This window comes from Rhamphochromis longiceps, linkage group LG12, assembly GCF_057381845.1.
Source record: "Rhamphochromis longiceps isolate RC_006_pf linkage group LG12, R_longiceps_female_GT1.1, whole genome shotgun sequence".
Classification (NCBI taxonomy): Eukaryota; Metazoa; Chordata; class Actinopteri; order Cichliformes; family Cichlidae; genus Rhamphochromis; species Rhamphochromis longiceps.
In genome coordinates, this window is record NC_140568.1 from 45,162,666 (window position 1) to 45,178,849 (window position 16,184).

A 16,184-nucleotide genomic window follows, 5' to 3' on the forward strand; every position below is an offset into this window, starting at 1 on the left:
CAGCGAGTCACAGTTGAACTGACTGCTGGGCCATGAGTCATGTTTGTTCTCACACTCTCAGTATCTGATGTCGCTGTTTACACGCCAACAGACACTCTGTCTGTCTGTCCACAGACTCGAATGTTTAAGCTTTGCAGCAGAAACAAACATGTTTACAGCCTGACACACAAACTGTTTGGTCTCTGTGGATCCTTTTCCTCCTTCATAACAACTATGGGACGGACGGGATGGTCATAGTTTGCATTATTAAGGGGCGTGGTCTCTTTGACTGACAGGTGGATGGTGACACAGCTTCACCTGAACTGGACCCCTGGACTCCAGCTTACCACTCCACCCTCTCATCCAAAATACGGACACTGATATCTCAGTCTTGCATTTTCTTTCTTCATTTTGGTCCAGCCATGGGGGTCAGGGGGGTACTGGGGTGGATGGGAGGGCTGCCTCCTGTGCTCGTGCTCAACAGGGTGTCGGTGGAAATGATGCTGCGGTTTATTGAAGGCCGAGGAGGAGGGTGGGGGGAAGGCATGTTAGGAGGAAGTGAGAGAAAAGGAAAGACAGGAGTGTGGAGGTGACGCTGGGGCCGGAGGAAAAGAGGAGGATCACAGATGTAGTGACGGAGGACATCCACAGGGTTGGTGTGCCAGTGGAGGATGCTGAGATGGGGGAGATGAATAATAATAAGAATGTTCTTCCTTCGTTTCCGAGTGGAGTGATTGATTTTGGCCGTCTTCTCCTTCAAATCGACCCCAACACTCATTTATGTCTCTCAGAAAGAGACTGAATATGGACGGTGTGGGTTCAACCACACTATCGGCTGCTTGGTTGGAGCTGATACAGCAGCTGAACCAGCCCAGGAAAAACGAGGTCTTACTTTAGTTTTGATAAAAATAAGTGGATACAGCAAAGTGAGCGTCTGACCCACAGCTGCAATTTACATGAATCCAGATGTGATTCATGATTCTGAAATGTAAAAATATCTGAGGACTGAAGGGGTGTAAATAGTTTCCTGGATGTTAAAAACTGCATATTTGCATCATTTCTTTGAGATTTTGGGATTCACTATGAGGACAGTGTGTGTTTGGGCAGATTGTTACTGTGGCAGGTGGGTTTGCTCCCACAGTCTGAGTGTAAGCTGGCCGAGATAAGATCCATTTTTGTTTTTGTTTCTCTGCTCTGAGTTTCCATAATGAGTTTTCTCTCATGTGATAAGAAAAAAGAAACAACGAACTTTTCGAGTTCCTGTGCACAGCAGGGATTCAGGTGATGTAACTGTGTTTACTCTGAGTTAAATATTGGCAGGAGCCAGGAGCTTATCAGTTTGCATCCTGTCATCAATTAACACGTGAAGGCCAGAACATCTGCATATTTGTGCAGGAAACGTTTACCTGAACAGGTGCGGTCAGACTGTTGTTCTGTATGAAACTGACTTTTACATGTGAATCACATTTTATTACGATCATCTGAGGATGCAGATGAGGAGCCGCGGCTGATGTGTGTTTCTGTCTGAGAGTGAAGAATCAGCATCTTGTTTTTCTGCCTTTGAATGATTTCAGCTCTTATCTTCTGAAGTGAAACAGAGTGAGTATTCATTCACACACAACAACGGCTTCATTCATAACACGAACACAGACGGACTTCATCACAGTTTTCATGTTTAATCAACCTGCTCGTAGCAAACTGACCATCCCCCGTCAGCTTTACTTATTACAGAACAAAAACATTTAGTGAAGGTAAGAGCAGCCTGTCAGGGCCTTTGTTAGTTTAACATGAATCATTAAGGATGTCCAACAATGCACAGTTATATTCGTTTTAAAAAAACAAAACAAAAATGTACAAAAAGCTCTGAAAACTGTTTTTTTAACCTCTCAACACCATAAGCACTCCCAGGAACCCAGAGACTGGTATGACCTCCTAAAGGACCACACCTAGAACCTGCCTAATGTCCATATAAACTACATAAATCATCACTATAATCATCATAAGGACATCTAGAACATGGCCAGTAGAACTTCTAAATGAAAACAGGAACCTCTGCAATCTCCTGCAGGGTAGGGCTGGGCGATATGGCCTAAAATTCATATCGCGATATAATATGAAGCATGTGCGGTAACGATATATCACGATATATTCTTTTCTTCTGTATAGCGTGTTTTCCACACTTAAAATTCTTTAATTTTCTCAAAAATCGAGAGTTCCTTATGTATGAATTCTGGTTGTGCTTACTGACCTCGAACCGATTTTGGCTGCAGAAATCTGTTAAAAATGTTTTAGTACAACTTTGATAAGCTGCACTGTTTGATGGCTCGTCAGAGCATTACTGCTGCCGTCGTAGTGAGGAGCTTCACGGAGTAATCTGGGTCCAAAACTCCGTCAGCTTCAGGTCCCAAAGTCAAACGAACACTGAGAGTTAAAAAGTGTCTAAATTCTTTCATTTTTAATTAAATGATCAGCGTTGCTGCTTTATCGGGTGTAACAATTAAGTTTAACATCCATGAAAACAGAATTTATTACATTTAACGGAGTTAGAAGTTAGCAGGAGGTTAGCTCACTAGTTTCCACCTAAACATTTCATACCATGTTCTGACTGAGAGATTTTTGAAACAAATTCAAACGTACAGCTCTGCTGCCACTTCCAACATAAATGAAGACAGAAACTAAACAGCAGTGACGTTTGTAGGGTTACTGAAGTTGGACTACCTGGTATATGATGTTGTGCTACGTGATTGCTAGCGACACAGCTATGTTAGCATAACATTAGCACAGTGAAGCTGGAGGATGAACGCCAACTTTTTTTCCACTCGATAAAAGTTAACGTGACGGATTCTGGTGGTTTGGGACAAATGCAATCGCATAGCAGGATGCTATACACGGGCCAAACTTCAGTCAGGAGAACAACTGAGATTATTCATCCACAATACCAGGTTAGTTATTAACTCATTCACTGCCATTGACGTCTATAGACGTCAATTACGTTTTTCAATGGGAGGGGCTAGAATACAACCTCGGGCAGCTTGTCAGTGAATTTTATTTTTTCATATATTTGTAAATAAATTGTTTTGATAAAACATAACCTTTCTCAGTGTTATTTCTGTTTTATAGAAGTGAAAAACTATTTTATATGTTAGAGGTGTCACAAAGCAAGAAATATTAGTGTCAAAGACACTTTTCTGCTTGAAATGTATTTTTCACAAAAAGCTTGTTTTCTCCCTTTTGTTGGTCAAAACAGGCATTTTTGGTGGAACTCACCTCTCTTCTACAGCTGATTACTAAAGAATGGAAAATGGTAGAAACAAGCTTTTTTTTTTGGATGAAAGAAGAGAGTCTGTTCTTCATTTTGGTAGGTTCAGCGTTTATATGATCATAACACACAGTTTTCTGTGGCTCTTCAAAAATGAGTAAAAATGCTCAAAAACCCTGGCAGTGGGGAGTTACCTGATTTGTAAATGGCTGGCAGTGAATGAGTTAATATACTGCAACAACATGTGGATAGAACAGCTGCGAGAGAATCCAACATTAATGAATCAATGTTACAGAAGTGGAGGAAGCGCAGTTTTTGGCTTTCCCCATATTTCAAATGTGCTTCATCTCTTTGCTGTGAATGATAATGGTTGTAGCCACTGCGATGCTTTCGACCAAAACAGCCGCAGCTTGATGACATCATCAACATGAGCTATCGCGATATAGTCAAAATCTCTATCGTTGGCCAAATTTATATCGTTTCTATCGTATATTGTTTATATCGCCCACCCCTACTACAGGGGACCCAAAAGTTATTCAAGTGCACCCTCACAGACGGGCATTCAAAAGACCTCTAGAACCTCTCTGCGATCTCCAGTCACACAACCACCATGAAGATTTCTAGAACACCCTCGCTCACCAGTTTAACTTTCCAGGGGATGAATAGAACCTCTTCAGTGACAACCACAACCTCTTAAAGTTCCCTCTTCACAGATAACCACTTAGGAGATGTCTCAAACCCCATCCAAAACTACACAAATCATTACTAGAACCAACATTAGCACGTCTGAAACATCCTCAGAGGCCAGCGCAGCCTTCTCAAGAAAAACTAGAATCTCTTCAACCTCCTAAAGAGTATGTAAGAGTCCCTTCACAGAAAAATACCTCATAGACCTGTAGAACATCATCTCACAACCACCTCGAGGATTTCAGGAGACAAGCATGACCTCCTAAAGGATGACTAGAACCTCTTCGATGGCGACAAAACTTCCCTTAGCACCACAAAAGCCCACTTCACAGATAAATAGAACCTCCTAATAAACCTTTACAACCTTTAGTCATGACTAGACTCACATTAAGGACATGGAGGACATCCTCAGTAATGACTAGAGTTTCCTAAAGCTATTACCTGACAATAACTGTGGCTTCAGACCATCCAGGAAGTGAAGCTCTGAACACTAATTAGCATCTGTGTGTGTGGATGCAGTATTTATATAAGGATATGGGAAACAGCGACACAGAGTAGGTGTAACTAAGTAAAGGTTTTCAGTCTTTAATGCTTTTCTGTTGTTGTTTAGACGTAAACTGTACTGAGTCATCATCAGTACAACACAGAGCAGAACATGTAAAAACATGCAGAGGAAACAGCAGCTGATTGTCCGGTGGCTCATTCATACAGAGAGGCCGAGTCCATTCACGCTGTGAGCCGAGTGGGAGACGAGGGCTAAATGTTCCTGATTAACTCCTCTGATGCTGATTTAAATCAAACTGCTGTTTAAGCAGCGAGCTGCAAATTCCTCAAACACCCACAAACCCTGAAGACGAACAACAACAGCAGAAAGGAGACAGAGACGGACGGCTGCTGGACGGACGCAGAATCAAGAGTTTGTGTTGCTGAACGCTGTTTATCTGACCATCTGCATTACTTCCTGTCTCAGGCTTTGATGTTGCAGTGCACACTTTCAGGCCTGTTTACATCATTAGTACATTAACTTCCATTCATTTCCTGGACACTTATCCTTAAACCATAACCTTTTTTTTTTTTTTTTTTTTTTTCTTTTTCTAAATGACATCAGAAACAGCAGTATGCTTAAACCATAACCTAAACGAATCCGTCAAAAACAAATAACTCGACTGACCTCAGCGACGCATCTGCTTCAGCAGTTTAAACTAAAAGTCACGTTTCCAGCTGAAACCGGTCACACTACAGTACCAATGGTGTCCATCACAACAATGATATCCTAACAACATTATGCAGCAATTACATCCAACCAGGAAGCAGTTTGTCCAGCGTTGTCCAATCAGGGGGCAGTCGCTGGAACCACAGAGCTCGTTCAGGTTCTGATACCCGATAATTGACTGTCGTTGGGCATTAGATCATCTACACTTACATAAACCTGCTTACAGCGCTGCGAAAAAACATTTTTACTGTTTCTTTTTTTGCTATTTGTCACTTTTGTTTCTCAGGTCATCAAATAAAATGTAATATTAGACGACCATAACCTGAATCACTTTGTCACAATTAATTCAATTCAGTTTTATTTATACGGCGCCGAATCACAACAGCAGTCACCTCGAGGTGCTTTATAGTGTAAGGTAGACCCTACAATAATACATACGTGGTATGTTTTAACATAGGTGAGGTAGTTTTCCTAATAACTTAGTTCATCATTTAAAAACTGTGAAAGAAGCTCCCACAGAGGCTGGACATGCAGTTCCTGTAACGTCCAGCAGGGGCACCAGCAGTGAGGCAGTCCCACAGACGTCCACATTATAATCTGACAGCAGAAATAAACATGTTTACAGCCTGGTACACAAACTGCTTGGCCCTGTGTTGCTGAGCTGATCGCTGTCTGTGAGGCTTCACCACCACTAATCGTTTCACAACATGGAAGCAACCGAAACGCTATGAAAAGTCCCAGAAACCCATGGGTGAAGTCACATGGTTACGTCCGTGTTTTTTCTGTAGAAAACATCATTTTTATTCTGTAAGGGAGAACGTGTCACAATCCATCCTCCTGCTGCTGTGGAGTCTTTATCACACCGGTGGTATGTTAGCAACGCAACTATCAGAAATACCCATCTGTCCTCGTCTATCCTCCTTCCTCCACCTCATCATCATCACTTCCTCCTCCTCCTCCCGCTGCTGCTCTCTGGAGACTGAGCTAATAGACTGTTTAGATTTTCTGTGTGTTTGTGTCTTTAAAGTATCCACACCAACAATTTTAACATTTTTCTGCCATTAAGTCAGATTGTTTCCTGACCTCATGTGCTAATCGCTGGCTAAAAGGAGTATTCTGATGTTTCCCAGCTCCTCCTGGTAGCGCTCAGTCTGAGGTACAAGACCTACTCAAAATTTATAGAAAAAAACTTTAAATTAGCTCTGAAAACAGGAAATAGATTTTACTTGTTTCCCATAAATCATCCCATGACCTGGTGACCTCTTGGGGGGGCTGACCCTATTTTAAAAACCATCATCTACTATATATAACGTAGATAAAACAGCCCCAATGGGGACATGCTGCTGATGCATTTTACTGCAACACCTGTAGTTACACGAAGCTGAACATACTTTAGTTTCTCATTTACACGTTGGACATGTTGCTGAGTATTTTTACCTCGTTAAATGTGGTACGGTTACTTCAGGGAGTTATCTAGATACACTGATCTCTCAAATCACTTTGGTTTGCTCTAATCAGAGTTACTTGTTGTTACAAACAACAATAAAAATGCAAAGTGGCTACAGGTCCCGGTAAGCAGCAGGTTAGTGGGGAGGTGGTCAGCCTCCAGCTGGAAGCGGGTCAGTTTGAGGAAACAGCAGCGCAGTAATGTAAATGTTTCTGCTCTCTTGCCAGCCAGATTAAAGAAAGCTGCTCCACACCCTGCTGCACACATGTTTGTACTTCTGTGATTGTGAGGACCTTCTGAGGCCTTTCACGGCCCCCTAACCTAAACCTCTTTTTAACCTGAACCCTTAAACTAAATCCAAACCCACAAACGGGCCTTTAAGAGTCTGTCCTCACAACACAGAAGGGTCCTTAAAAAGTCAATAAATACATAGGTCCCCACAAAGATAGCTGTGCAAGTACCCACACACAGGCGGTGAGGAGAAATCCTGTCTTTCAGATAATTTTAGGGTTTGGTTTTCATGGTAAAGTAACTTAAATCACTTTCAGCTTTTTCTAAACTTTTCAGCTGGAGCCAGTTATAGCAACATCATGGCCCTTTTCCTTCTGTCAACACTTCCTTTGATTTAAAGCTGCTTTGGCCACAAATACATACATGCTCATATACAAAGTGTTTCTCACATGATACAGAAGATAAATTAAACTGTTAGAGAACAGCATGGCTTTTTGCTGTTTATTTATACCGATTTTAATGAATGAATTTAAACTATCTAATCAACCAGTCATTTGAAATCAAGTCTATTACCACCATCTAAATATTTTATACACAATACAACACAAGCCTAAGGTTAGTTTGATTTGTTCATAACTACAAACGTAAAACATCCCAAAATAATAAATATAGTACAACTTATAACAACTCACACCTGACCTCTAGTGGTCACATGAGTCAGCAGCCAAAATATCAGCGTATATATATTAATATGATAGACAAACATGGAAATAAACATAAAAACTGCATATCAGGTAATGCTAGCTAGCTCAGATACTTGCTAATAAGTAACATCCAGTCAGAATCCCTAACTTTCTCTTACTGGATTGGTCTGTTACTACAGTGACCTCACAGCAGCAGTATTATTGGTCTGATGATGTCATTAAAATGCTCCGAAAGGCTCCAACAGCACAAACACGGTCCTAAAGTCCAGTTCAGGTGACGCTAGCAGACAGCTAGCAGCTACAGCCACCTGCGTCACCATCCACCTGTCAGTCAAAGAGGCCACGCCCCTAAGAATGCAAACCTTAAACCTTTTACAGGTGACCTATACAACCCACCACAAATATACCTACAGAGACCGAACAGTTTACATCGGGCTGTAAAAGTGTTTATTACTGCTGTAAAGTGTTAACATGGGAGTCTATAGGGACCGACTCGCTGCTGCCCCCGGTGGAAACTGGAGGAACTGCAAGTTTTGGCCCTGGTAATTGCTGAGTGCTTTGTTAGTACTTTATTACAATTAGTTTTAACATTTTTTTTCCACGTGATATGAAAGACAAAAGAGTACGTGGATGTTAAACACATTAAAGGAAAGTTTCAAAGTAAATCTCCATTTGTAATCAGATTACATCTGAAACATGCATGCTGTGTATGATTTCATACATGTGAAACATTTTTAAATATAAAAAACAAATATCAGGTAACGTCAGGTTTCATGTGTGGATGAGTTTTATGCCTCTGTCGTTATTCCTGAAACATCTGTAAGACTTGTTGTGGGTCACGGTACCTTTCTGTTTGTCCATGTCGGTCGTCTCAGTGTCTGCTGATCCTCAGGCTCATATCTCTGCTAAAGAATCCAACATCAAACGGCAAACAGATTTCCTCCTGTTTCCTCCTCCCTTAACTCCCTCTATCTGCTCTGTGAGAAGCAGTTTGAGTTCTGCCAGGCGAGTCTGTCTGAACGCGTCTGTGACCTCAGCACAGGAGGGAGGAGAGAGAGGGCGAGCCAGTGCTCTCATTATGCACGGGCATGCACAGAGAAACCTTAAATACAAAGTCACTTTAACAATGTGCCCACTGTTATCATCCAGTACACAAACACATTTAGAAAATACACAAGAAGAAAAATATCTGCTAACATTCTGGCTTTAAGGGTTTCTTCAGTGATGCTCCACAAACTAAAGTAATAATAATAACAATAATAATAATAATAATAATAATAATAATAATAATAATAATTCCACAGCTATCAGAAAATCAAGGGAGAGCAGCTGGATTACAAAATTACTCAGGCCTCTTTTTATTTAGAAATATAAGTTATTCTTCTACTTGAGAATATCCTGTAATTTACTTATATTAAACCAAGTTTATGTTTTCAATAAATATAATGTATGTTTTCATTTGTCCAACTGTATCGACAAAATCCATCCTCTGCTGCTTCCGCTTGTCAGGGTCCCGGGGGTGGTAGAGCCTATCCCAGCTGTTGTAGGCCGAGAGGCAGGACACAAACTGGAGTGGACACCAGTCGTCACGGGGCTAACACAAAGAGAAAGACAACCATTCACACCTATGGGCAATTTAGTGTTTCCACCTAACCCCACTAACTGCATGTCTTTGGAATGTGGGAGGAAGCTGGAGTACCTGGACAGAACATGCAAACTCCACACAAAAAGACCCCAGCCTGATGGTGGAGCCTAATTCAGGACCTTCTTGCAACATTAGAAGCTCATTTATTTCAGTCAAACATTTTCAAAATAACTACATATGACCTCTGTGAACCCCATTAGGAGTTAAAGGGTAAAGGAACCCTTCTGTTTCTGACTGCAAACCTGCAGACAATCGTCACATTTTTCAGTGTTTTTCATTGTCGCAGTAATTTGGTAACATATATCTATAGAAACAAGAGCTTCTATTAACTAATTTGGGTCACTTTAAAAAAATAAGAAAGAAAGAAAGAAAGAAAGAAAGAAAGAAAGAAAGAAAGAAAGAAAGAAAGAAAGAAAGAAAGAAAGAAAGAAAGAAAAATGTAAATAAATAAAGTTACAAACGGGACGGTTGGGTGTGTCTAAATCCCCTTCTCGTCCGCTGGGCGGCAGTAGGAAGCTGTAAGTCTCGCGATACTACCTCTTTTCTCCTTGATGAGGAAGAGTCGCGGAAGAGGTAGAAGATTTTCCTGACGGCTCAGCAAGCGACCCATCAAGTTAGATAAAACTACCCGGCGAACCAGCGTTTTAAGCAGCTTTACAGGTCGGATAGACACCCGGACTGAAGGTAAAACACAGCGACGTGTAACGCCTCCTGTCTGATTGGTTTATTATTCGGTTGTTTTTACTGTAAAAGCTTCAGAAAGTGACCTCCTGCCGTTAGCGTTTAGCTGTTAGCAAGGCGTAGACAGCAGTGCAGCTGTTAGCCACTTAGCTCCAGGAGTGGAGCTCCAGGGGGGCTCGGGGGACTCCTCGGGGGGTTCCTGTGGTTGAGCCGTCAGCGTTTCATACGTGTGATGAGGATGAAAGCTTCCTCTCCGCGGGGCTGTCACGGTGTTTAAAGCTAACGCTGGGCTCGGCGTTAGCTTCTGCTAGCTCAGCCGGCTGCTTCCTTCTCTGAGCTGTTTGTGTCTCACTCGGTGTGTTTGGAGGCTCAGACCGAGCTCCGAGGATCACTGTGACCGGGCTCAGACCGAGGGTGGAGCCCCGTGTTTGAGCTCAGGTTCTCGGTTTAAACCAAACACATTTCTTTGTTTTCTCTCCGCAGGATCACGATGACAGCCGCACCTTACAACTACTCCTACATCTTCAAATACATCATCATCGGTGAGTGACCCGAGCTCCAGCTCCTGTGTTTACTCCCGCAGCTCTGCCAGAGCAGCTTTGCATGAGTCCGTTTATAATAACCGTTCTGTATCCGTGACCGCTGCCCCTCACATCAGTAAACTCCCTCCTTCTAGACTAAGCTTGCAGAAGTGCAGAACCTGGCGCTGGTAAATGTGGAGTGTCTGCAGCGGGTGCAGATATTAAATAAAGACGATGTTGAGCTGTGACTCATGCAGCGCTGCTCTGGTAAAGTCCAGGAGTGAAACTGGACGGTGAATGAGCAGGAACACTTCAATCACGGGGAGTAAAAACGCTTCATCCGGGTGTTTCCTGATCACTGTCAGCCTTGGTGGCCGACCTCACCTGTGTTTGTCTGTCTGCAGGTGATATGGGAGTCGGGAAGTCGTGTCTGCTGCATCAGTTCACAGAGAAGAAGTGTGAGTGCTGCTTTTCTTCTTCTCTTTGTTTACTGAAGTTTAAGAATAGAATAGAATAGAATAGGCTTTTATTGTTATTATACATGTATGATGAAATTGTGAGTTATGGATATTTAAAATTTACCACCACTGTTTGGGTATGAGGGGCAAAGTGGTACAGCCTGTGTTTCTAGGTCTTTTATTTTGAAAGGCAAGCAGTGGAAAATCAGTTCAGGCTGACTTTTAGAGTCTTTTTTTCTAATAATGTCAAGTTTGTTGATTAGGAATCCGTCTTAGCTGTTTAACAGCACGGCTCTAGTTTATCATATAAATATCTTAATAATGATCAAGTGTCAAGTTCGGGCTTCATAAATATCGATTTATGTTTTTTTTTTTCTTCATTTTGATGTAACCGTAAACCTCCAACTTTGGAAACATTTAACAGGATTTCTTTGAATTGATGAACAATGTAAATAGATTAGCTTTTAGCATTCAGTTTGTTATGCTAGGAAAAAAACAAAAAGCGACTCGTGTGTTTGATTCTATCTGGATGGTTTCATGAAATTCATTCTGATAACAGATTTCGTGTGTTTGTGCCTGAGACAGCGACAAACACAAACATTTTTACCTTTACTTACCTGTTGGTGACCACTGCCCGTCCAATTCGTGTGTGTGTGTGTGTGTGTGTGTGTGTGTGTGTGTGTGTGTGTGTGTGTGTGTGTGTGTGCGCGCGCGCGCGCGCTGCAGTCATGGCAGACTGTCCTCACACCATCGGGGTGGAGTTCGGGACGAGGATCATGGAGGTTCACGGGCAGAAGGTGAAGCTGCAGATATGGGACACGGCAGGTCAGGAGCGGTTCAGGGCCGTCACCAGGTCCTACTACAGGGGGGCCGCCGGGGCCCTCATGGTCTACGACATCACCAGGTACCTAGGCAGGCGAGGGTGGATGGAGGAGGAGAAATCTGTGTCCTGTTTACTTAAAGGGACAGTTCACCATAAATGTAAAACTCTGGTTGCTCCGTCCTGTCGAGCTGCTAATTCAGCACTTTGTTGTTTGAGATCACAAACTGATAAAAAGACAAACCAACAAAACAAATCAGATATGCAGTGAAGATCATTTCATACAAAACATACACGAAATGAATGTAAGTTTCTGTCCTAGTAGAAAAAGTCGAACCATTAGATGAATAATAAATGATGAAGGTGTATGTAAAGTCATGTTAGATTAAATACGTCAGTTAAAACAAAGTAAACTGATAAAAATGGAAGTGATCCACAGACGCTCCGGTGAGCGGCTTCACGTCGGAACTATTTTCTTTCTACAGTCTACATCCACCAGCTATATCACTGTGCAGGAGGAAGTGTGCACTGAGGCATGAGGAACTGAGCATTATCTCTGTGCTCAGCTTTTTTTGTTTTGGTGGATCTGAAACATCCTTGAAATAGTTGTCAAACAGCTAACAGATCATCTGCAGAGGTTTATTTGAAGAGTTTCAGTCAGGTTTCAGAGCTCATCACAGCACAGAAACAGCTTTAGTGAAGGTTACAAATGATCTTCTTATGGCCTCTGACAGTGGACTCATCTCTGTGCTTGTCCTGCTAGACCTCAGTGCAGCGTTCGATACTGTCGACCATAATATCCTATTAGAGCGATTAGAACATGCTGTAGGTATTACAGGTACTGTGCTGCAGTGGTTTGTATCATATCTATCTAATAGACTCCAGTTTGTGCATGTAAATGGAGAGTCCTCTTCACACACTGAGGTTAATTATGGAGTTCCACAGGGTTCAGTGCTAGGACCAATTCTGTTTACATTATACATGCTTCCCTTAGGCAGCATCATTAGAAGACATAGCATACATTTACACTGCTATGCAGATGACACCCAGCTCTATCTGTCCATGTATTTAAAAGTAGAATGGGAGGCAGAGCCTTCAGTTTTCAGGCCCCTCTTCTGTGGAACCAGCTTCCAGTTTGGATTCAGGAGACAGACACTATCTCTACTTTCAAGATTAGGCTTCAAACTTTCCTTTTTGCTAAAGCATATAGTTAGGGCTGGACCAGGTGACCCTGAATCCTCCCTTAGTTATGCTGCAATAGACGTAGGCTGCCGGGGGATTCCCATGATGCACTGGGTGTTTCTTCTTCACTCACTATGTGTTAACAGACCTCTCTGCATTGAATCATATCTGTTATTAACCTCTGTCTCTCTTACACAGCATGTCTTCATCCTGTCTTCCTTCTCTCACCCCAACCAATCACAGCAGATGGCCCCGCCCCTCCCTGAGCCTGGTTCTGCCGGAGGTTTCTTCCTGTTAAAAGGGAGTTTTTCCTTCCCACTGTTGCCAAAGTGCTGCTCATAGGGGGTCATATGATTGTTGGGTTTTTCTCTGTGTGTATTATCGTAGGATCGACCTTAAAACATTAATCGCCCTGAAGCCACTTTTGAATGTAGACGTGAGAAAGGAAAAAGTTCCTGCATGAGTGAATTTTCTGTGGATCACACTCATGTGTGATGCAGGGTGTAGACTGTCCCTTTAAAAGTAGTGTTATGTTTCATGTGATGAGGTTGTTGATGGAGGCCTCCACCTGCTCTTGGCTGATGGTGGGCGGTAATGTTTAAATCTTAGAGAGTGACTTGAAAGCAGCAGGTCGACCAAGAACCGGTTCCTTTGTAGGATTCTCATCCAGACTAAATATTTGCCAGGCGGTGACTCTGATGGCGCCCTGACAGTCGATGCTGCTGTGGACTAAATGTCAGACAAACGTTCAGAGAGTGTATTGACTTTGTTATTTTTGTGTGTTCAGGAGAAGTACCTACAATCACCTGAGCAGCTGGCTGACGGACGCCAGGAACCTGACCAACCCAAACACGGTGAGTGCGCCCACGCAGACTTCTGTGGCGACTCTTTTAAATCTTCTTTTCAGGCAGGAGAGAGAGAATGATTTCAAAATGGAGTCTGAAGGTGAAAGTGACCCAGAGCTGCGGTGCGTAAACAGACTTGGCTGGACCGCAGCTACAAGTAAACAGTTATTACATCCCTGCTCACGTTTATGGCAGTAACCCCGTGCAGCTAACAAACACCTGTTAAGCTGCTGTGCACGAAACATCCTTTAACCTGTGACGCGCTGAAGAGTCGCTGCTCAGTCTGCGTGTCTCCGTGTCGTAGGTGATCATTCTGATCGGCAACAAGGCCGACCTGGAGGCTCAGAGAGACGTGACGTACGAGGAGGCCAAACAGTTTGCCGAGGAGAACGGTGAGACGCTCGCACGATCAGATAAACGCTCAGCAGCAGACGGAGACTCGCTGATTCCTCTGATTTCTGCTTCCTGTTTCTCAGGTTTGCTGTTTCTGGAGGCCAGTGCCAAGACGTAAGTACGGCGTGTTAGAGAGGAAGCTCGTAGTGGCTCGATGGTTACGATTCATTCAGAAACCCGTTCACACCACAGAACGGTTAAGTGCATGAACACGTGTTTCTGGGTCTTTGTGATGACTGATGTTTTAATAAGTCCTGACGAGTTTGGCCTCTGCTTCTTCTGCAGAGGCGAGAACGTGGAGGAGGCCTTCCTGGAGGCAGCGAAGAGGATCTACCAGAACATTCAAGATGGCAGCCTGGACCTGAACGCCGCCGAGTCGGGAGTCCAGCACAAACCTTCGACACTGCAGGGGGGGCGCCCCAACCCCGACAACCAGCCAGCAAAGGAAGGCTGCAGCTGTTAACCTTGAACAGAAAGTACGAACGCATCGAACAGACCGACACACGGACTCCGCCGGGCACTAACACTCACACCCAGAACCAGTCCACACTCATCATCGGCGCTGTCCACCCGCCGTTTTCTAATCCAAAGCAAGATTCAACAATCCTCCATCCGTTCGAGACTTTACCAACTCTGACCCGATCCTGAAAACCAAATCTAGAAGCACATCTCTGCAGCGTGAACTGGCTCAGAAAGGCTCCCAGATCAGGACCAACCGAGGCGGCGACCTCATCCAAAACCAGTCTGAGCACAGACCTGTGTCAATCTGGCCTTTGTAAACCACAACGCTTTAATCTCAAAACCAGAGAACTCCTCCAAACTGGGCCGCTCTCCCCACCGCGTCTCCATCGAGGATGCTTCAGCTCACACGCATTAAAAACCTCCTGCAGACTCGATCAGGATCATCGTGAGTACGCCACATTTGGTTTTCCATAAAATTCGGGCTTCCTTATCAACAAACCAATCAGCGCCATTGATCAGACCGACCCAGACAAACCGCCGCAGCAGGACGTGACGGTGAACGCTGGCGATCACGGAGGACTCCTGTCAGTCAGCTACGGCGGGCCGGCGTGCGGCCTGGACTGTGCAGAGTCCAGAGTAGGGTCGACTGAATCCGGACTAAAGTGAAGGTTTCACAGATTTAGCATCTTTCGTTTTTTCTCCCATAAGTAAAATGTTTAAATTCAGACAAACAAAACCAAATTGGGACAAAATGAAATTCAAAATAAGCAGACTCGCTGCTCTCAGTCCGAGTCCAGGTTCCCAATTCTGATTTACGTTCAAACTCCATCCCTCGGTTGGCTCTGCCTGGATGTCTCGGCTCACCCGGGATGTTCAGCTCTCTGCAGGGAAATGTTGTGAGCTTGTAGACTGAACCGGAGCGCAGGCCAGCGGACGTCTGTCACCTTCAGAACCAAAGAGGACACCTGAGCGCTGTGAAGCTGGAAGCTGACTGAAGGAGCCTCTGAGCTCCTGCAGAAATCCACCTCTGTTATTTTAGGAAGCAGAAGCTGAGAGAGCAACGAGAAAGGAGCACCCCAACCATCGAGTCGTGACGGCGTTTTAGCTTTTATTGCCTCTTTCTGTCTGCACGAAGCCAGTACAGCTGCCAGGTTTTGTTTTTTCACCACTGCTGTGTAGTATGAAAGTCATTTGAATGCATCGTCTGAATGCATGAAAATTACTGCAAGTTCCCATCTCCCAGCTCCAAGGGAGGAAAATAGTGACAGGAAAGAGGTCGGAAGGTCGGTTAGGAACCATCGGATGAGACAGTCTGCGCCTGCAGCTCCACCCACACAGCCACCCTTTCAATTTATGAAGTCTGTGAACTGATGTGAGTCTCGGTCGCTCTGTGAGGGATGAAGAACCCGAACGTCTCTCCGGCCCCTCACTGGATCAGTTCAGGATGGATTTTTATTAAATGCCTTCATTATTTTCTTGTTTCTGTTTTTGGTTTTAACCAAATAAATACAGGATGTTCCCACAGCTCCCCCTTGTGGCCATTGTGTTTGCGTTGTTGAGCCAGGATTGCACTTTATCACTGTGCTTTCTCTGGTTTCCGCCGCGCTGTTGTGGAGACGTCACTGCTTCAAACGTCACGTAGACACCAGCGAGCGTA

The 16,184-nt window shown here is 43.8% G+C and overlaps 2 protein-coding genes across 2 annotated transcripts in view; one reads left to right on the plus strand and one right to left on the minus strand.

Moving 5' to 3' along the window:
• Positions 1-8,879, minus strand: part of LOC146658129 (actin filament-associated protein 1-like 2) — a 23,579-nt gene extending 14,700 nt beyond the window's left edge. Inside the window, exon 1 of the mRNA XM_085426571.1 lies at positions 8,366-8,879. Within this exon, the coding sequence (XP_085282697.1) occupies positions 8,366-8,381 (16 nt within the window). The 5' untranslated portion in view covers positions 8,382-8,879. The remainder of the gene's footprint in view (positions 1-8,365) is intronic.
• An 829-nt stretch (positions 8,880-9,708) lies between these two features.
• Positions 9,709-14,721, plus strand: LOC146658130 (ras-related protein Rab-14-like). The gene is made up of 8 exons (XM_085426582.1): positions 9,709-9,849; positions 10,330-10,388; positions 10,772-10,825; positions 11,552-11,729; positions 13,615-13,681; positions 13,977-14,064; positions 14,149-14,179; positions 14,351-14,721. Exons 2-8 carry the CDS (start codon positions 10,337-10,339, stop codon positions 14,526-14,528), a joined length of 648 nt encoding a protein of 215 aa, XP_085282708.1. The 5' UTR covers positions 9,709-9,849; positions 10,330-10,336; the 3' UTR covers positions 14,529-14,721.
• The last annotated feature ends 1,463 nt before the right edge of the window (positions 14,722-16,184 follow it).

Excerpts from the sequence above, each read along its gene's own strand:
- LOC146658130 (XM_085426582.1), top strand. The coding sequence starts at position 10,337 with ATGACAGCCGCACCTTACAACTACTCCTACATCTTCAAATACATCATC. Across the intron at positions 10,389-10,771 it reads CTTCAAATACATCATCATCG|GTGATATGGGAGTCGGGAAG; the intron begins GTGAGTGACCCG and ends GTCTGTCTGCAG. Across the intron at positions 13,682-13,976 it reads ACCTGACCAACCCAAACACG|GTGATCATTCTGATCGGCAA; the intron begins GTGAGTGCGCCC and ends TCCGTGTCGTAG.